General features: G+C 40.6%; 1 protein-coding gene across 1 annotated transcript in view; it reads left to right on the top strand.

Moving 5' to 3' along the window:
• The window catches only part of BAIAP2L1 (BAR/IMD domain containing adaptor protein 2 like 1), an 85,695-nt gene that overhangs the window by 43,445 nt on the left and 26,396 nt on the right, over positions 1-15,854 (top strand). Inside the window, exons 5-6 of the mRNA XM_060079190.1 lie at positions 15,592-15,653; positions 15,758-15,829. Coding sequence (XP_059935173.1) covers positions 15,592-15,653; positions 15,758-15,829 — 134 coding nt within the window. The remainder of the gene's footprint in view (positions 1-15,591; positions 15,654-15,757; positions 15,830-15,854) is intronic.

Here is a 15,854-nt window from a genome sequence, read left to right as displayed (position 1 = left end):
AAATGGCATTGTTTCATTCCTTTTTTTTATGGTGGAGTAATATTCCATTGTATATCTTGATATATACCACATCTTCTTTATCCATTCATCTGTCGATGGACACTTAGGTTGTTTCCATGTCTTGGCCATTGTAAAGAGTGCTGCTGTGAACATTGAGGGGGCACTGCTTTTTTAACTTAACATTCCACACGTATTTCTTTGAATTCATAAGTAATCCATTTACTCATCATTTTGATGGCTGCCTACATTTCACTTCTTTAACTTTTCCTCTGTTGGCACGGAGGTGGAGTCCCAGTGCTGGGGAGGAGGGTGAGCATTGTGGTAGCGGGATGAGTACAGGGTTTGTTCTTCTCTGCTCTTGTGAAAAATTGTCCTTTAACTAAACAGAAAAGTCCTTCTATGGTTTTCTGAAAAGCACATAAAACCAAATATTCAGTAATCAAGGGATTACAGTAGTTTTTCTTTCCTCATTTAAGTAACAGTATGCTCCATTCAGTGAGCATCTCTGCTAGGCGTTGTTCTGATCACTTAGGGGTAAATCAATACATGGAAGTCCCTGCTCTTGGGAACTTGCATTCTAATGGGTGGTAAACAGGTCTAATTTGCCAGGCAGTAATGAGGCGAGGGGCCACTGATGGAGGAAAGGGGTGAGCGCAGCTGGTTTGGGTGGGGCGTTCAGGGACGTGCAGTCAGGAGGGAGAGCGGATGTCCCAGGAGACCGTTCCATGGAGGCCGGCAAGTGCAGCGTTCCTGAGGCCTGGTGAGCTTGGGTCCCAGTTGGGAAGCCGGTCGGTTGAGGTGCAGTTCAGGATGGGGGGAGGGAGGGGATGAGGGCTGGAGGTGGGCTGCGCGGGTGGGACCAGGCCCCGTGGGGCCTTGTGGGTCATGGTAAGAACGTTGCCTTTTGACCTGAGGTGAGGGGCTTCTGAGGGCTTTGGACTCCGGAGTGGCAAGGTTCTTCCTGGCTCTGCTCAAAGAATAGGCTGTAGAAGGGTGGGAGCAGGGACACGGGCTGGGAGGCTGTTGTCCCAGTGCAGGTGAGCCAGAATGCTGGGTCGGCCTGGGATTGAAGGAAGAGGCAGTGGGCTTGCTGTGCACTGGCCGCTAGCTGTGAGGGGGTGTGGTGGATGAGGGGTCAGGGTTTGTTCGTAGATGTCTTAGGTTTGGGATGCCTGTTAGACCAAGCGGAAATGTTGAGGCAGCAGCTGGAAACGTGGGTCCGGAGTTCATTGAACGAGTAGCTTTTTATCCCTGTGGGCAAGACAGGCCCTCTTTCGCTCGCGCAGTGTGCCCTGTGGCTTCCCTCAGTCGCAAGGAAACCAACAGTTATAAGCATCACAGCGAGTCAGATGCTTCACCTCTGTGTTCTCATTTGATTCTCGCCAGGTCATATCGGGGCTGTTTGTTTACATGTCCATCATACAGATGAACCAGGGATGCAGGGACCAGCCCTCCCCACCCCACATAAAGCCTCACAGCCACAGGAACGTGCCAGTCGGGCTGGCAGCCCAGCCCTTTTCTGAGCACTCTTCCCCAGTGTAGCTGTACTGGAGGCTGTGGGGTTCTCTGCCCTTTGCAGTGGATCGTCATCTTTTTATGCCTCCCTAGTTCCTTTCCTAAAGCATTTTATTAGTTTGTTTCAAAAGTTTAGGTGCATCAGGCAAGGTGGCCATCGACCACTCTGTTTGACTTGGAGTTAGGGCCTGTGTGTGTGGTGTGTTTGGGCTGTGACAGGTGTGGGGAGGCTGATTGTCATGGGCTGCCTTGGGGATTCAGTCCTACTACTTTGGTTTTACTTCCTGCACAAACCAAACATTGAGCTGAAATGGCTTCAAGCGACCAGGCCAGCCCTCACCCGGTGCGTCCGTGCCTCTGTGATACTGCCCCCCCCCCCAGCAGAGGTAGCCTATTCCATTTTAAAACAGCCCTAATAATTAAAGTGTCCTGGTGGATGTTGGGTACACATGCCTGTCCCTGTAATTCACACGTACTGGGCATCATTCTGTCCTAGGGTACCCGGTAGGGAAAATCTAATTCCTTTTGCATATTTGAGTGAGGATGCAAAGTAGTTAAGAGCACAGACTCTGGGTCGGACATGAGTTCAAATTCCAGCCCCACCACCTTTAGTACTTGTGTAATTTGGGGAAAAATCATCTAACCTCTCAAAGTCTCAGCTTCCCCTTCTGTACCGTGAGGTAATAGAGCTACTTCTTCTTGGGCTGTGAAGACTAAATGAGGCCATTTCTGTAAGGCAGCTCGCACTGTGCTTGGCACGAGGCAAGGACTTGACACCTGTAAGCTGTCCGTGAGGATCATACAGTTGTCATCTTCCTGTCTGAAGGAGAAGAAGGTGAGGAATACTTTTGAACTGTGAAAGCACCAAGTTATCCTGTTTGCTCAGTTGTCCCTTCGGAGTAAGAGATATAAGGAAATGGATTCTGGGTTTTGTGGAATCTCCCTTAAATTCACGTCATAATAGGACTGACCAACATCCACATGGGGAGTATGGTTTTAGATTAATGGCTTTCCATCCAAAAGTTGGGAGCGGTAGCCCAGTTTTATTTTGTGTTTTTAAACTTGCCTAATTAGAACTGGTTGCCTTAAAAGAAAACAACAAAAAACCATAGTCTTTTGAAAAATTTCTTCACTTGAAAATTTAATATGGTTTTACTCAGTAATACTGGACGGAAACTGTCTCTTAGTGCCTCCTCTACCTGTGTATTGTCCTCATCTTTGCATTTGGGGTCCTGTTTTAATAATTTTAAAGAACTTAAAATTTTTTCAGATGTAGCATTTTTCAAGCTTCAATGAAAATGCGTGCAGTTAATTAGTGATTCCATGAGACTAACTGGTTGTCAGCTTCATTCATTATTGATAATGCGCACCTGCTGTCATTTTTGTTGGCATCAAAATGGTTGTATTTTAACCTTAAACTACTAATCAATGAAAAAGGAGAATAAATAATTAATGTTAATTTACCTCACTTGATGTACTAACTTATAGAAAACTTTTAATCTTTTAATGCTGTATTTTACATTCACATGTAAAGAAGACAACTTATAATCTGTATATGGATGCAAAATTGATAAATTATTTGTGTGATATAATTGATACACTTGAACAAATTCACATTATTCTTTTAGCTAAAATAAGAGTAGTACATTAAAATCCAACTTGGGAAATATTTTCATTGCAAATCCTGTACTTTGTTTAACTTGACAGCACTTATGTGTAGCAGGTAGGCTAAATTAGTTTAATTGCTAATCAAAAATGAAGTGGATAATAAACATTCAGTTTGCTTCCTGAATCAATCTAATGACAGAATTATCACCTAAGCCCCGAATCTCCACCCTCCTTGACATAATACTTGGTTATAATTTTCTGAGAGGACACCTCTACTAGGTATTACCTTAGGTATTGAGAAGACTAGATCGCTGATATTGTGGGATTGCATTTGCTCTATACCTAACTGAAAAGACTTGATTTTAAAATATCCAGAAGGTTTTCTAGTGATAATTCCCATTGAGATTTAAGTCCTGTCGTTGGGATAATAGTAATATTTTATTTTTAAAAGCATTCTTACATAAGCTTAAATTTAATTCAGTGTGTCAGTCATATGGGGTTTATTAGTTTCCATTTTTTCCTTTTTCAGACCTTATTTAGAAAAAGAAAATGTTTCTTAAAAAAGAAAAAATGTTTTAATGTTTCTTTTTCTAGCTACCTTCTTAATTCACTTTTCTTCTATTGCTAAACTTCCAAAATAAGTAGTTTATGCCAGCTTCCTCCTTTCTCCCTTGTCTCTCCCTTCCTCTCCCACTTTTTATCAGGAAGCTGGAAGGAATCAAACACTAAGTGTCTAGTGTGTGTCTTGCTCTTAGCACATTCCACTTGTTAGGCACTTAATCCTCACAACTCGGGTTGCCAGGTGTCCAGCACTGAACCCACAGAGTCTGGGATTGTAGCTTCTTGCTTGGCAAAATGAAAATTTTATAAACAAATATGTCTCTTGTTTTTTTTTTTTTAATTATCTTGTTTGTGACTCAGAAGCCTCTGAGACTGGACCTCAGTGTTACTAAATCTTGGTGATAGGAAACAAAAGATGACAGGAACTTGCTCCTGGAGCCCTGAGGATGGAAACAGCCCCATCTGGAGCCAGCCGGCTCTGCTGTGGCTGCAGATGGATGCCCAGCGCTCACACGTTAGGGAACAGGCATTTGGGTTTCACAAAACTCACTTTTCCTATAGGCATTTCTGTAATCAATATATTCATACCGATAAAATCAAACACTACAGATGCCACTTTCTGATAGGTCCAGCTTTTGCTGGTTTTCTTCTCCTGCAATCACTGAACTTCCATGCTTCACTGCAGTCACCCTTTCATTTGTGTGTTCAGTATATTCATTAACAACCAGACTTTTAAGGCCGGTGTGTTCCAGGCAGGCACTGGGGGTCACATAGGTAACGGAATCAGAAGATCAAGTTCTCTTCCATGTGTAACTGCCAGAAACGTTCAGACACTACGTGTGTGTTCCTCCAAGCAGTGTGCTGGTTCCTAATCACTGCAGGTTCCAGATGACTGCTGTGAATTTATTTTTAATTAATAGACTTTAGTTTTTAGAGCAGTTTTAGGTTTATACAAAATTGAATAGATCTCATACAGTTCTCACACACACTCTCTCCCCCACTCACTATTTCCCCTGTTTTTAACACCTTGCATTGGTGTGGTACATTTGTTACAAATGATGAACCAGTATTGGTACATTATTATTAACTAAAGATCATAGTTTATATTGGGGTTCTATGAGGTTGACAAATGTATAAACAGCCACCCTCCCCCACCAGTCCTTGGCAGTCAACGATCTTTTTACTGTTTTTATAGTTTTGCCTTCTCCAGAATGTCATTTAGTTGGAATTGTGTACTATGCAGGCTTTTCAGACTGACTTCTTTCACTAAATGACATACCTTTAAACTCCCTTCATGTCTTTTTGTGGTTTAATAGCTGGTTTCTTTTTAATCCCTGGTTAATATTAAGTTGTACAGATGTACCACAGTTTGTTTATCCACTCATCTGGGTTGTTTCCAGGATTTGGCAATATAAATAAAGATGCTATAGGCATTCATATACTGTACAGGTTTTTCCATAGGTATAATATTTCTAGTCATTTGGGTAAACACCTAGGAACACAATTGCTAGATCAAATAAGACTGTTTACCTTTGTAAGAAACTGCCAGACTATCTTGAGAAGTGACTGTACCATTTTGCATTCCCACCCGTAATGAATGAGAGTTCCTCTTGCTCCACTTCAGCATTTGGTGTTGTCAGTTTTCTGGATTATAGCCATTCTGATAGGTGTATGGTTGTATCTTGTTGTTTTAATTTGCAGTTCCCTAATCATATGATATGGATCGTCTTTTCATATGCTTATTGGCCATCTGTATATCTTACATTTTTCTTTTTTTTCTATAGTTTTTTTTTTTAAGATGTTGGAGGTAGGAGTTAATTAATTAATTAATTTTTGCTGTGTTGGGTCTTCGTTTCTGTGCGAGGGCTTTCTCTAGTTGTGGCAAGTGGGGGCCACTCTTCATCGCAGTGCGCGGGCCTCTCACTATCGCGGCCTCTCTTGTTGCGGAGTACAGCCTCCAGACACGCAGGCTCAGTAGTTGTGGCTCACGGGCCTAGTTGCTCCGCGGCATATGGGATCCTCCCAGACCAGGGCTCGAACCCGTGTCCCCTGCATTAGCAGGCAGATTCTCAACCACTGTGCCACCAGGGAAGCCCTGTATATCTTACATTTTAACTGAGTTTGTTTTCTTATGGTTGAGCTTTAAGCAGTCTTTATATATTTTTTACATGTATTTTGGATACAAGTCCTTTATCAGATATGTGTGTTGCAAATATTTTCTCCCAATCTGTGGCTTGTCTTTTCATTCTATTAGCAGTGTTTTTTGTAGAGCATAAGTTTGTAATTTTAATGAAGTCCAACTTAACCAGTTTTTTTTCTTTCATGGATCATGCTTGGCATTATATCTAAAAACTCATTGCTAAACCAAAGTCATGTGTATTTTCTCTGGTGTTATCTTCTAAAAGTTTTATAGTTTTGCATTTTACATTTAGGTGTATGCTCCATTTTCAGTTGCTTTTTATGAAAAGTATAAGATCAGTGTCTAGATGCATTGCAAGTGGATGTCTAGTTGTTTAGCATCCTTTGTTGAAAGGACTATCCTTTCTCCATTGTCTTTGTCTCCCCTGTTGTCTTTGGGTTTCTTTTGAAAATCCTTCTAAATGGAGTGTCAGTTATAATCCACTGTTATTATCCTGGAGTCCTGTTGATGGGTGATGTGGTGGTAAAGTATTGGAGAAGGGGACCATTCTATAATCTCACGTTTAAATCTCCATTGTTTTGTTTTGTTGGGTATTTTTGGTTTTTACAGTGGGCCACAGTATCTGGGATATGACCTTCGGAAGAATTTCTTAGCCTTTTTTCCCCTCCCCTTACTTGAGACAGGGAGGCTAGAGGGGCTGCAGGTAGCTAGTTGTCTTTCCCCAGATCAGATAAAGCTGATGAAAAGTGTTTCCCTGGAGGGCTAGCCTTCCTTACACAGAACAAAACAAGAACAGAACAACTTCGGGCAGATTTCAAAATGGTCGTTTTCTCCCTCCCCCTGCCAGAAGCCCCAGAGGAATTTTCTCCATTCCTAACAATAAAAACCTGGTGGCGAGGATGCCTCCTACAGATAAAACTCATGAAAATGTGAGCCGCCTGTTGTTTTTAACTCTCAAGCTGGTCCACACTGAGCCTCCAGCAAAGCCTCAGTTACCGTTTGGGTTCCTGGCAGCCATGGCTCCAGCATCAGTCTCTGCTCCTGGCAAACTCTGATTTTCCACATCAGCCTGTGAACTTAATTCTCTGATGAATCTAAGAGTTGTTTTTCAGTTTGTTTAGCTTGTTTCTTGTTGTAAGTAAGGGAGTGACGACTTCCAGGCTTTTTACACGTTGGAGCAGAAACCAGAAGTGCCCTTGCAATTCGTTCTAACCTGCAGTGGTCAGATGTACCTCTTCTCATCGTGGATCAATCCTGATAGATACTGTTTAACTACAGTACTGTAAAGGCTGTGAGGTGGAGGAAAGCAGAGTGTATTCTCTAACTGTTCCGTTTGGTAGTAGGAGAGTAGCAGTTTTTCCTTTGGGGACCCTGGGAATGGAGGGTGGGGAGGGAGGAGATGAGTTTAGGAGAGGTTGGTGTCTGTTTCTCTCATTCTGTAAGTTTTAAGAGTTATTCCGAAGCATTTTAAACATAGTACAATAAAGCATACTAAAGAATATATAGATGTATATGTATAAGGAACAAAAAATAATGAAACACGGTGACTAGTTACAAGTTGACAACCTAGTATGTGGATTTTATTTCTAGAAAACAAGTACTCACCCAGAAAATGGCGTGTTGAGGAGTGTGGGCCCCATGCTGTTGGCATATATCATGCATTATTGAACTAATTTGCTACTTCTGTCTGGACGCACACACCTTACCAGCCAGTATTTCTCTTCAACTCACAGGAAAGTATCACACTCACCCAAGCCTGTGAAGTAAGTATTTTAGTTACCACCATACAGGTGAGATTCCTGGAGAGAGGTTAAGTAACTTCCCAGGTGTGCACAGCTAAGAGGCTTGTCTGGCACCATTGTAACTTATTGCAGACTCTGACCTTTGCCCAGTCTTCGTGTCCCTTGAGTTCTCTGTGGGTGATGACAGCCCAGAGGACCCCACTTTCTGAAGATGCTTCAGTCTTTTAGCTTTCACAGTACCCTGGCCCTTTCCAGACTCCTTTACCAGCCTTTCATCTTCTTCATGAGCTCTTCTTCCTAAAGATCTTGTGTTCTATCACTAAGACATCAGCAGTAGCTGCTGGCCTCTTATTATGAAAAACCGACATCCTTTAGGCAATCTCTTCTAGACTTTTATATAAAAGTAAGTTCTGTTCGTTCTGTGTCTAAAAGGGACTCCACTCTGGTGGGGTCGGGGGCAGGGGTGGTGTTTAGGTTTGTGGTTACAACTTTTGTTTGGCTCAGAGGACTTGTCACTTTCAGATCTTTGGCCATTTCTACTATTTTCTAAAATCGAGGTTTTCAGAGGTCTTACTATTAAATAAGTAGAACATTGATGTTATTTCTCCTGACAACAGACCTCTTCATCTCTTCCTTACCTTTGTCGGCTAGTACTGGATGAACCATCAGAGAAGGATGAAATCATTTTATTCTTCTCCAACAGTAAGCAAATAAATTTAATGTTGGCAATAAAGAACTAGCATGAGATAGCCCTGTATCAGAAACCCTAAAAGGGGATGAATAGTCAGGAACGCAAGATAATAACTCTCAAATGCCAGGTCTTCATGATTAGATTCAGGTTATATGAATGCTGTCTAAGGCAATTTGTGCTCAGAATATCAATTTGGACACACAGTGTTACCTGCCTCTCATTTGTGGCATTATTTTTGACTGTCCAGTGAAGGTGGTGTCTGATTTCTCCAATGTACAGTTGCTTTTTTTTTCTGTTGCTACTTTCAGACTATGTAAATTTCTTATTCCTTATCAACATTTGTATCCTAAATTTAGCACCTATTAATGATTTTTGCCCGAACCAGTCTTTTCTGTGATGGTTGCAAACTCTACTGTGATGATTTTCCAGCTCTAACATTCCCATCATACTGACCAGTTGGCACTTGGCATTCCACTTTTAGCAGGAGCCCTCCCTTCTCCCTCATTTCTTTCTTTTTAAAATGTATCTATTTATTATTGCTATGGTCTCATGGATTCTACGAATTTTTCAATGATTTATAATATACTACTGTCCTTATTTTGGTGCTCAAACTGTCCCATGTTTGGCCTATAGGAGCTCTTTTGAGCTGACTCTTTTACTCATTCATTCATTCATTCCTGTGCACTTCCTTACTCTTTTGCATAACAGTGTGTTCTGGGCTCATCTTGTCCTTTTACGCCTCAGCTGTGGAATCCATAGCCATTTTTCTGAGGAGTGTTGCTTCCCCTTAGTGGGGAATGATTTTAGAAACCAAGATTTGGGTACTAGGTGTGCTCATTGCTATTGAGATGTCATCTGGGTCCTTTCAGCCAACAGAGCTAGGAAATATATACATGTGTATAGCTTATATTGTGTACATACACAAAAATAGACATGTGTGTATATATATATGTATACACACATATATTCATACACAAATGAGCAAATGCACTTACACTTACGTATTTTGGAAATGTTTGAGAACCCTGGCTCCCGGTAACATCAACATATTTACACACTTTCTCAATCCTATAATACATCTAAAATAGCTTTGGAATTATTAGAAATTTTATAAATTTATAATTTTATATTATAAATTTATATTATATGTTAATATATTTTATTATAAGTTATAAACTTAACTATTATTAGAGTTATGAAATATATTTTAAATACCAAAAAATGACCATACTAATAACTCTTGGGAAAAAGAGTTCAGAGTTTGTTTGTAGTTTTACCATTCACCCTGTCTACTGATTTTTTTTTTTTTTCCTATTCTGTATATTGTGGTAAAATATTGTAGAGACTTTGGATTCTGTTACCCTCCTCTTAAGAGTGTGGAGTTCTATTCTAGCAGACAGTTAAATTACTGATGAATCACCTGACTTTGTGGAGGCTTAATTTTGGACTTTTTTTCTGGTGGATCTATTTTGGTTTTGCCCTTAGTCCTGTGACTTAGTCCTCATTCCTAAGGTATAGCCCTTCTCAATTTCAGTGGGAAGCCTGTGGTGTTTACCAGACCTTGAATTCCAAACTCTGTATTCCCAACACTGTGTATCCTGAGAACATCCGCTAAGCTTTCCAACCTTCCAACTGTTGCTTTTGCTGCATTTCCTAGTCTCACCCTGAGCATGTGCAATTTAAGTGTTAGTCAAGGATTTGAGGGGAATTTATATACAGTTTGAGGTCTCCCTGCTCCTCCATTGTGTGAGTGAGTATTCCACAATTTATCCATTCTTATGTTGATGGATATTTGGGTTGTTTTTAGCTTGGAGATATGATGAATAAAACTGCTGTGAACATTCTTGTACATGTCTTGGTGAACAAATGCACTCATTTCTCTTGGGAAAAATATCTAGGAGTAGAATTGCTGGGTAATAGGGTAAGCAGATTTGTTTATCAGATAACTGTCAGTTTTGCCTTTTCTGGAATGTTTTATAAATGGAATCATACAGTATGTAGCTTTCATTGAGCATAATGTGTTTGGAATTCATCCATATTTTTATGTCTAGTTCATTTCTTTTTATTATTGGGTAGTATTTCATTAAATTCTTGAAATGGGTGCTTAGAGCATTGATTTTTCACTCATTTTTTTCTAATATATACATTTTGAGGCTATAAAATTACCTGTAACCACAGCTTTAGTTGCATCTTACATGTTTTATATGCTATATTTTCTTTTATCATTTCACTTCAAAATCATTTTAACTTCCTTGTGCTCTTTTCTTTGACTTACAGGTTATTTAGAAGTCTGTTTCATTTCCAATATATGGACATTTTCTAGTTACCTTTTTGTTAATGATTTCTAGCTTAATTGTGGTGCATTTAAAGAACATTCTAAGTATAATTTCAGTTTTTCTGAAATACCGGGAGGCTTTCTTGTGGTTCCTTTTTAGTATTTTGTGTTTGCTTTAAAATGAAATTATTGGATAAGCTTTATATGTAGGGTATATATAGATAATGTATTCTTTATATGTATTATATAGTATTATTTATATGTTCACTAGATCAAGTTTATTTATTGCATTATTCAGTCACCTATATCTGTACTGATTTTTTGTCTGCTTGTTCTATCAGTTTACTAAGAGAGATATATTAAAATCTCCTATGATGGCTATTGATTTATCTGTTTCTTTTTTATAATTCAGTTTTGGTTTAGAAACATTGAGACTACATTGAGATGCACACAAATACAAAATTTTTCTATCTTCCAGGTGAATTGAACCTTTTGCCATTATGAAATGACTGCTTTATCTCTAATAATGCTTCTTGCCTTCTTTGACTATTTTGTCTTCTTTGTTTGGTCTTAATGTACCTGCATCAGCTTTCTTTTGGTTAGTGTTTGCCATGTATCTGATTCCGTCCTTTTACTCTCAACCTTTCTGTATTTAAGTGTGTTTCTTGTAAGCAGAATATAGTTGGGTGTTGTTTTTTTAATCCTAACAATCTTTGTCTTTTAATTAAACTATATACTCCATTTACCTCCAGTGTAATTACTTTTGCTTTCTACTCTCTGTCCTGTGTTAATTTCTTCTCTAGTCCTCTTTTTGACTATTTTTTCTCCTCTCTATTAGCTTGATAGTTATATGAACTTTATTCTTTTATTGGCTACCCTGGAGATTTCACCATGCACCTTTTCTTATCAAAGTCAATTGTTGCTTGGCACTTTACTTTCATTTCTGACAATGAAAGAACTTTGGAACACTATATAATTCTGTTGTATAACTTCAGTTTGTCTCACTTGTTTTCATCAGATGGGATAAATCATGATCAATGGTAGAATAATTATAGTCTCCATGCAAGGTGTTAATTAGAGCTGTGGAACTATGATTGGGTAAGTCAAAAGCTAGACTTTGGAGGAACGTTGGATGAAATGCTCACCCTGTCACTGACTTGGCATTGTGCCTATGTGCACAGTGTTTATTTGCACAATTTCAATACTGACGAGAGAAGAGCACCTCCACCTGCATCCAGGGACTCGGGAACAGCCATTGGGAGCTATTCTTAGATGCTGGCAAAGCCTTCCAAGCTGGGTCACATGTTGGTGGGTACTACTCCGACTCTGCTAACAGTGTTGGTGACCCTGAGTACATACTTGTGTTTTCTAACGTATCCCATCTATGTGTAATTTGTTTTACTTTCATTATATTTTCTCTGCATCACATTGGGCATTTGAAAAACTCTCAGAAAAAGTATATCCTTTTTCCAGTGAAAAAAATTTTTTTCTATCAGTTTTCCTTTCATCCATACAGTGTAACTTTAGGCCAGTAGTGGGTTGGCTTCCATCTTGTCATTTTATTGTCTGATTCCACTCAAAGTCACATGGAGGAAGTAGTGTGCGCCTGTCACTGCTCTGTGCTATCTGGAAATAATAAATGTTCTGATTATACACAATCAACTATAAATGAAAAAGAATATTTATGCCTACACGTTCTGTACTACTCAAGTCTGTTAGTAGTGTCCATCTGGTTCCTCTAAATTTATACTGGGAATTGATGAAGAATTATCTAGTTGAAAATATATTAATAGTCCAATGACTAACCTATATTTCAGATGAAAACTTTCTTTGTGTTCATACTAGTAATATTTTTTAATTTTTGTTTAACTTTTAAAGTCCATACTGCCTATTGGCTAAGTGCGCATCTTCATACAGTATTGTCCAAAATGTTGGACATATTTGCTCATAGTTCCTAAAATTAGAGTGATACCACAAGTAGCTATTATTTGTATGAATTTTAGAGAAAAATTGATGGTAGACATTGACTTTTAGTTGTATCAAGTTCATGATTTTGAAAAATTCGTAAATATTTAAATTCCCTTAATATTGCCATTTAAGAATATAATTTATTCAGACCGAATTACATTACTGTACTTACTATGAGTTTCTTCCCCAAATATTGACTCAGAACCTAAAAGGGAAAAAAGGAAATGGTTGATCCAGTACCTACGGTACTGTAATTTCTGAGATCAACACTCGATTCCTGTTTAGGCGTTTACTTAGTTCTGCTCCATTAGAATCTGGGCCATGCTTTCTCGACTGCATCCTCTCGTTTCAAAAATTTTTTTCTTCCCAAATGTAATTTATGAAAAAGTAGGTTACAGGGCTAAGAGTAAAACGTGCGATACCACATTTCAGACATAAAGTAACACTTGCTATGTTAAGAATAAACTTCTGTAGATTGAACATAAAGGCTGTTTTCATTTTCTGTTTCAAGATACTCTTTTGGCAGCTTGCAAAATCACAGTAAAGATGTTTTTTAATCCTTTTTATGACTGAGGACTCAGTGGCTGCTGCTATGAGGTTGGCATTTAAATTCCACGAACTGTGAGGGACAGGAATAACAGGGGGGGAGGTCAGGTGTTCCGTCTCTGCCCACAGAGTGAATGGGCTGTTTCACTGGGCCTTTTCACTGGGCGCCTGCGGGGCGGGGAGAGACTGTGGACAGGAGGGGGAGAGTGAGGAGGGGGCTCGGGTGGCCGGGGCCCTCAGGCCGGAGCGCCGGCTTTAGCAGCGCTGGCGTTCCCGAGGGCACTGCACAAGCACATACTTTTGACAGGCTTCTCGGAGGTCCATGTTATATAAGGTTGTAGAAATTAAGTTCATGACAACATGAAAAAAAAAGTGAACACTTTGCTTCTAGCCTGAATCACTCTGAATGATTTAAGCAAAATTATTTTTAGACCTTTTTCTTTTTTAAGTAGATCTGATTTGCCCAGGATAGGGTGCTTGATTTTCAATTAATTGAAGTGGTTTTTGTTGTTGTTGTTTATTTTTCATCTCCAACTCGGAGTTATGGCTTTAAAATAGATGTGAAGGTAACTCAGATTATTTCAATATATGAAATGACATATTAATGTAATTATATTCTTGGTCATATAAAGGCTTCCTTTGTGAAGAACTCTGGTTTATTTGTTTCCTGTTGAGCTTTAGGAGAACTGAATTATGGGATAAATGGAGTCAGTGTCACTGAGGGTGTAGAGTGGGTACCTTGATACCCTGGCATGTGGACCATGAGTGCTGGGGACGTGTCTGCCCTCGCTCTCATGCTTATCCAGCAGATGTTCCTATAATCACATGGTGCTTAGGGACTTACATGTACCTATAACCTATTAACATGGTTATATCCTTCCAGGAGATTCTCTGTCCCCACCACCCACCATGGTTATTTTAAGCAACACTGCTCATGGTGGGCTTCAGGCCGAGGAGTTGTTTTATCTGGGACCCCATGGGAGGGAGTGACATTTTACATGGAGATTGGAAAGATCCCTGGCACCTGTGAGGGAGGAGATCCAGAAGAGAACAAGCTGGGAGTCATGAGAAATAAGAGCTTGAAGGAGGAGGGCGCCTCTTAAGAGGTCCAACTAGCAGGTGTAAACGTGTGGGGCAGAGGGCCTGGGGAGACCCCTGCCCACCTCTCCTAGAACAGGTCATCGAGCAAACATCGACTTCACGTCATCCCCACATGCCTTCTCTCCTGGGCAGGGGAGGGCTGGCACATTTGTTGCCCAAGGAAGCAGGATGAGTAAGAGGCATGGTTCCATGCCGGAGGTGCCCAAGTGATGGCACAAGGGAATGAGCCTTTGTCATTGGGCGTAGGCGGGGTGTTGACCCCTCATGACCGGCTGGCTGGCAGCCAAGAGCTGGGATTAGAGAAGATGAGGGTGGGGTGGGGTTCACTTGTAGGCCTGCTGAATACGGGGCACCTAGTGGGACATCCAGGTGGACGTGTTCAGGACAGGCGGAATTTCTGAGTCTGAAGATGGGGGAAGAGCCTGGGCTGCCCCCGTAATGTCAGATGTCTTAAGATGTTTCCAGAACTGGGCCTACTAAAGTCATTTGCATAGAGGTGCTCGCTGAAGCCAGAGTCTAGTCAGTAATCTTTTCCTCTTCCCCCGTGTCTACCATAGTCGTCCTTTTCATTCTCCCTCATCCATAGCCTTTCAGTTTGCCCAAAGAACTCCTTTTTATCTGCCCACCGAACCGTAGGATGGTCCGCTCGGCACGTTTTGTGGTTTGGGATTGATTTGGTGGTGGTTCCAAATAACTCTTTTGCTCCCAGTTTTTGGGTATCAGACCCATTTGATTCCTGTAGAGAAGTTGGCAGGGGGGCTCTTGTTCACCTTTAGAAGCGGGGAGGCCACGCTCTGCCGCGAGCCACAAGACATGTGCTTTGCAAATCAAGTGGTCATCTCGCTGCTTTTTTGGAGCAACACTCCTTTGTCCCGGAACATTCTCTTCTGTGCAGTCACTTCAGAGAACGGCGTAGCCCCAGGAGACGCGAGGCAGAACACTGTCCGTGCTGCAGTTTCCCGTGGCGTTGAGATTTTCCAGAATGATACGAGAACTAATATGAGAAAGAGAAAATAACCTCTATCTTTTATGCCTGACAGATAATCAGATTACCCAGGATTCGATGAAAATCGGTCCTTCGTTCCCCATAGTTAGAACTATAATGACCAAGATAATCTCTTGTAAGAGAATTTAACAATTAAACCAGATAAATAGGATTCAGCTTAGGGAATGAGTAAATGGCGAGAGAACAACGTGAGTGTGAAGACAGAGTTGGCGAGCTTTTGACGAACGGTGTTGTGGAGTAAGTTTGCTGCCAGCTGTGTCCGTCTGACCCACCCTAGCTGTCAGGACGCAGCCGCTGTTCCCAGTGCCACGGGGCTGGTGCCCACCTGCTCTGGGAGCAGCCGGGGACTGGGCTTCATCCACCACTTTACTTCCCTTTGTATCTTTACAAAAACCACGTCATGGCTTTTTGCCCTAACGTACCTGGTTTTGTCCACAGGCCACGTTCTCATAGAGATTTCGAGTATCCATAAGAAACTCAACCAGAGCCTTGATGAAAATGTATGTGAACTGTTTTTATATTTACCAAATATACTTATTTTTAAATTTTATTTCACTTCAAGTCTCAAACCTGGTCTGAATTTTTCATTTCCTTGTGTTCACAGTTCAGAAAATTCCATAAGGAGATTATCCATGAGCTGGAGAAGAAGACAGAGCTTGATGTAAAATATATGAACGTGAGTACCTAGTTCTGCTCCACCT

Source organism: Mesoplodon densirostris, chromosome 16, assembly GCF_025265405.1.
Source record: "Mesoplodon densirostris isolate mMesDen1 chromosome 16, mMesDen1 primary haplotype, whole genome shotgun sequence".
Lineage (NCBI taxonomy): Eukaryota > Metazoa > Chordata > Mammalia > Artiodactyla > Ziphiidae > Mesoplodon > Mesoplodon densirostris.
Note: the sequence above shows the minus strand (reverse complement) of the source record. Positions and strands in the feature narration are given on the sequence as shown.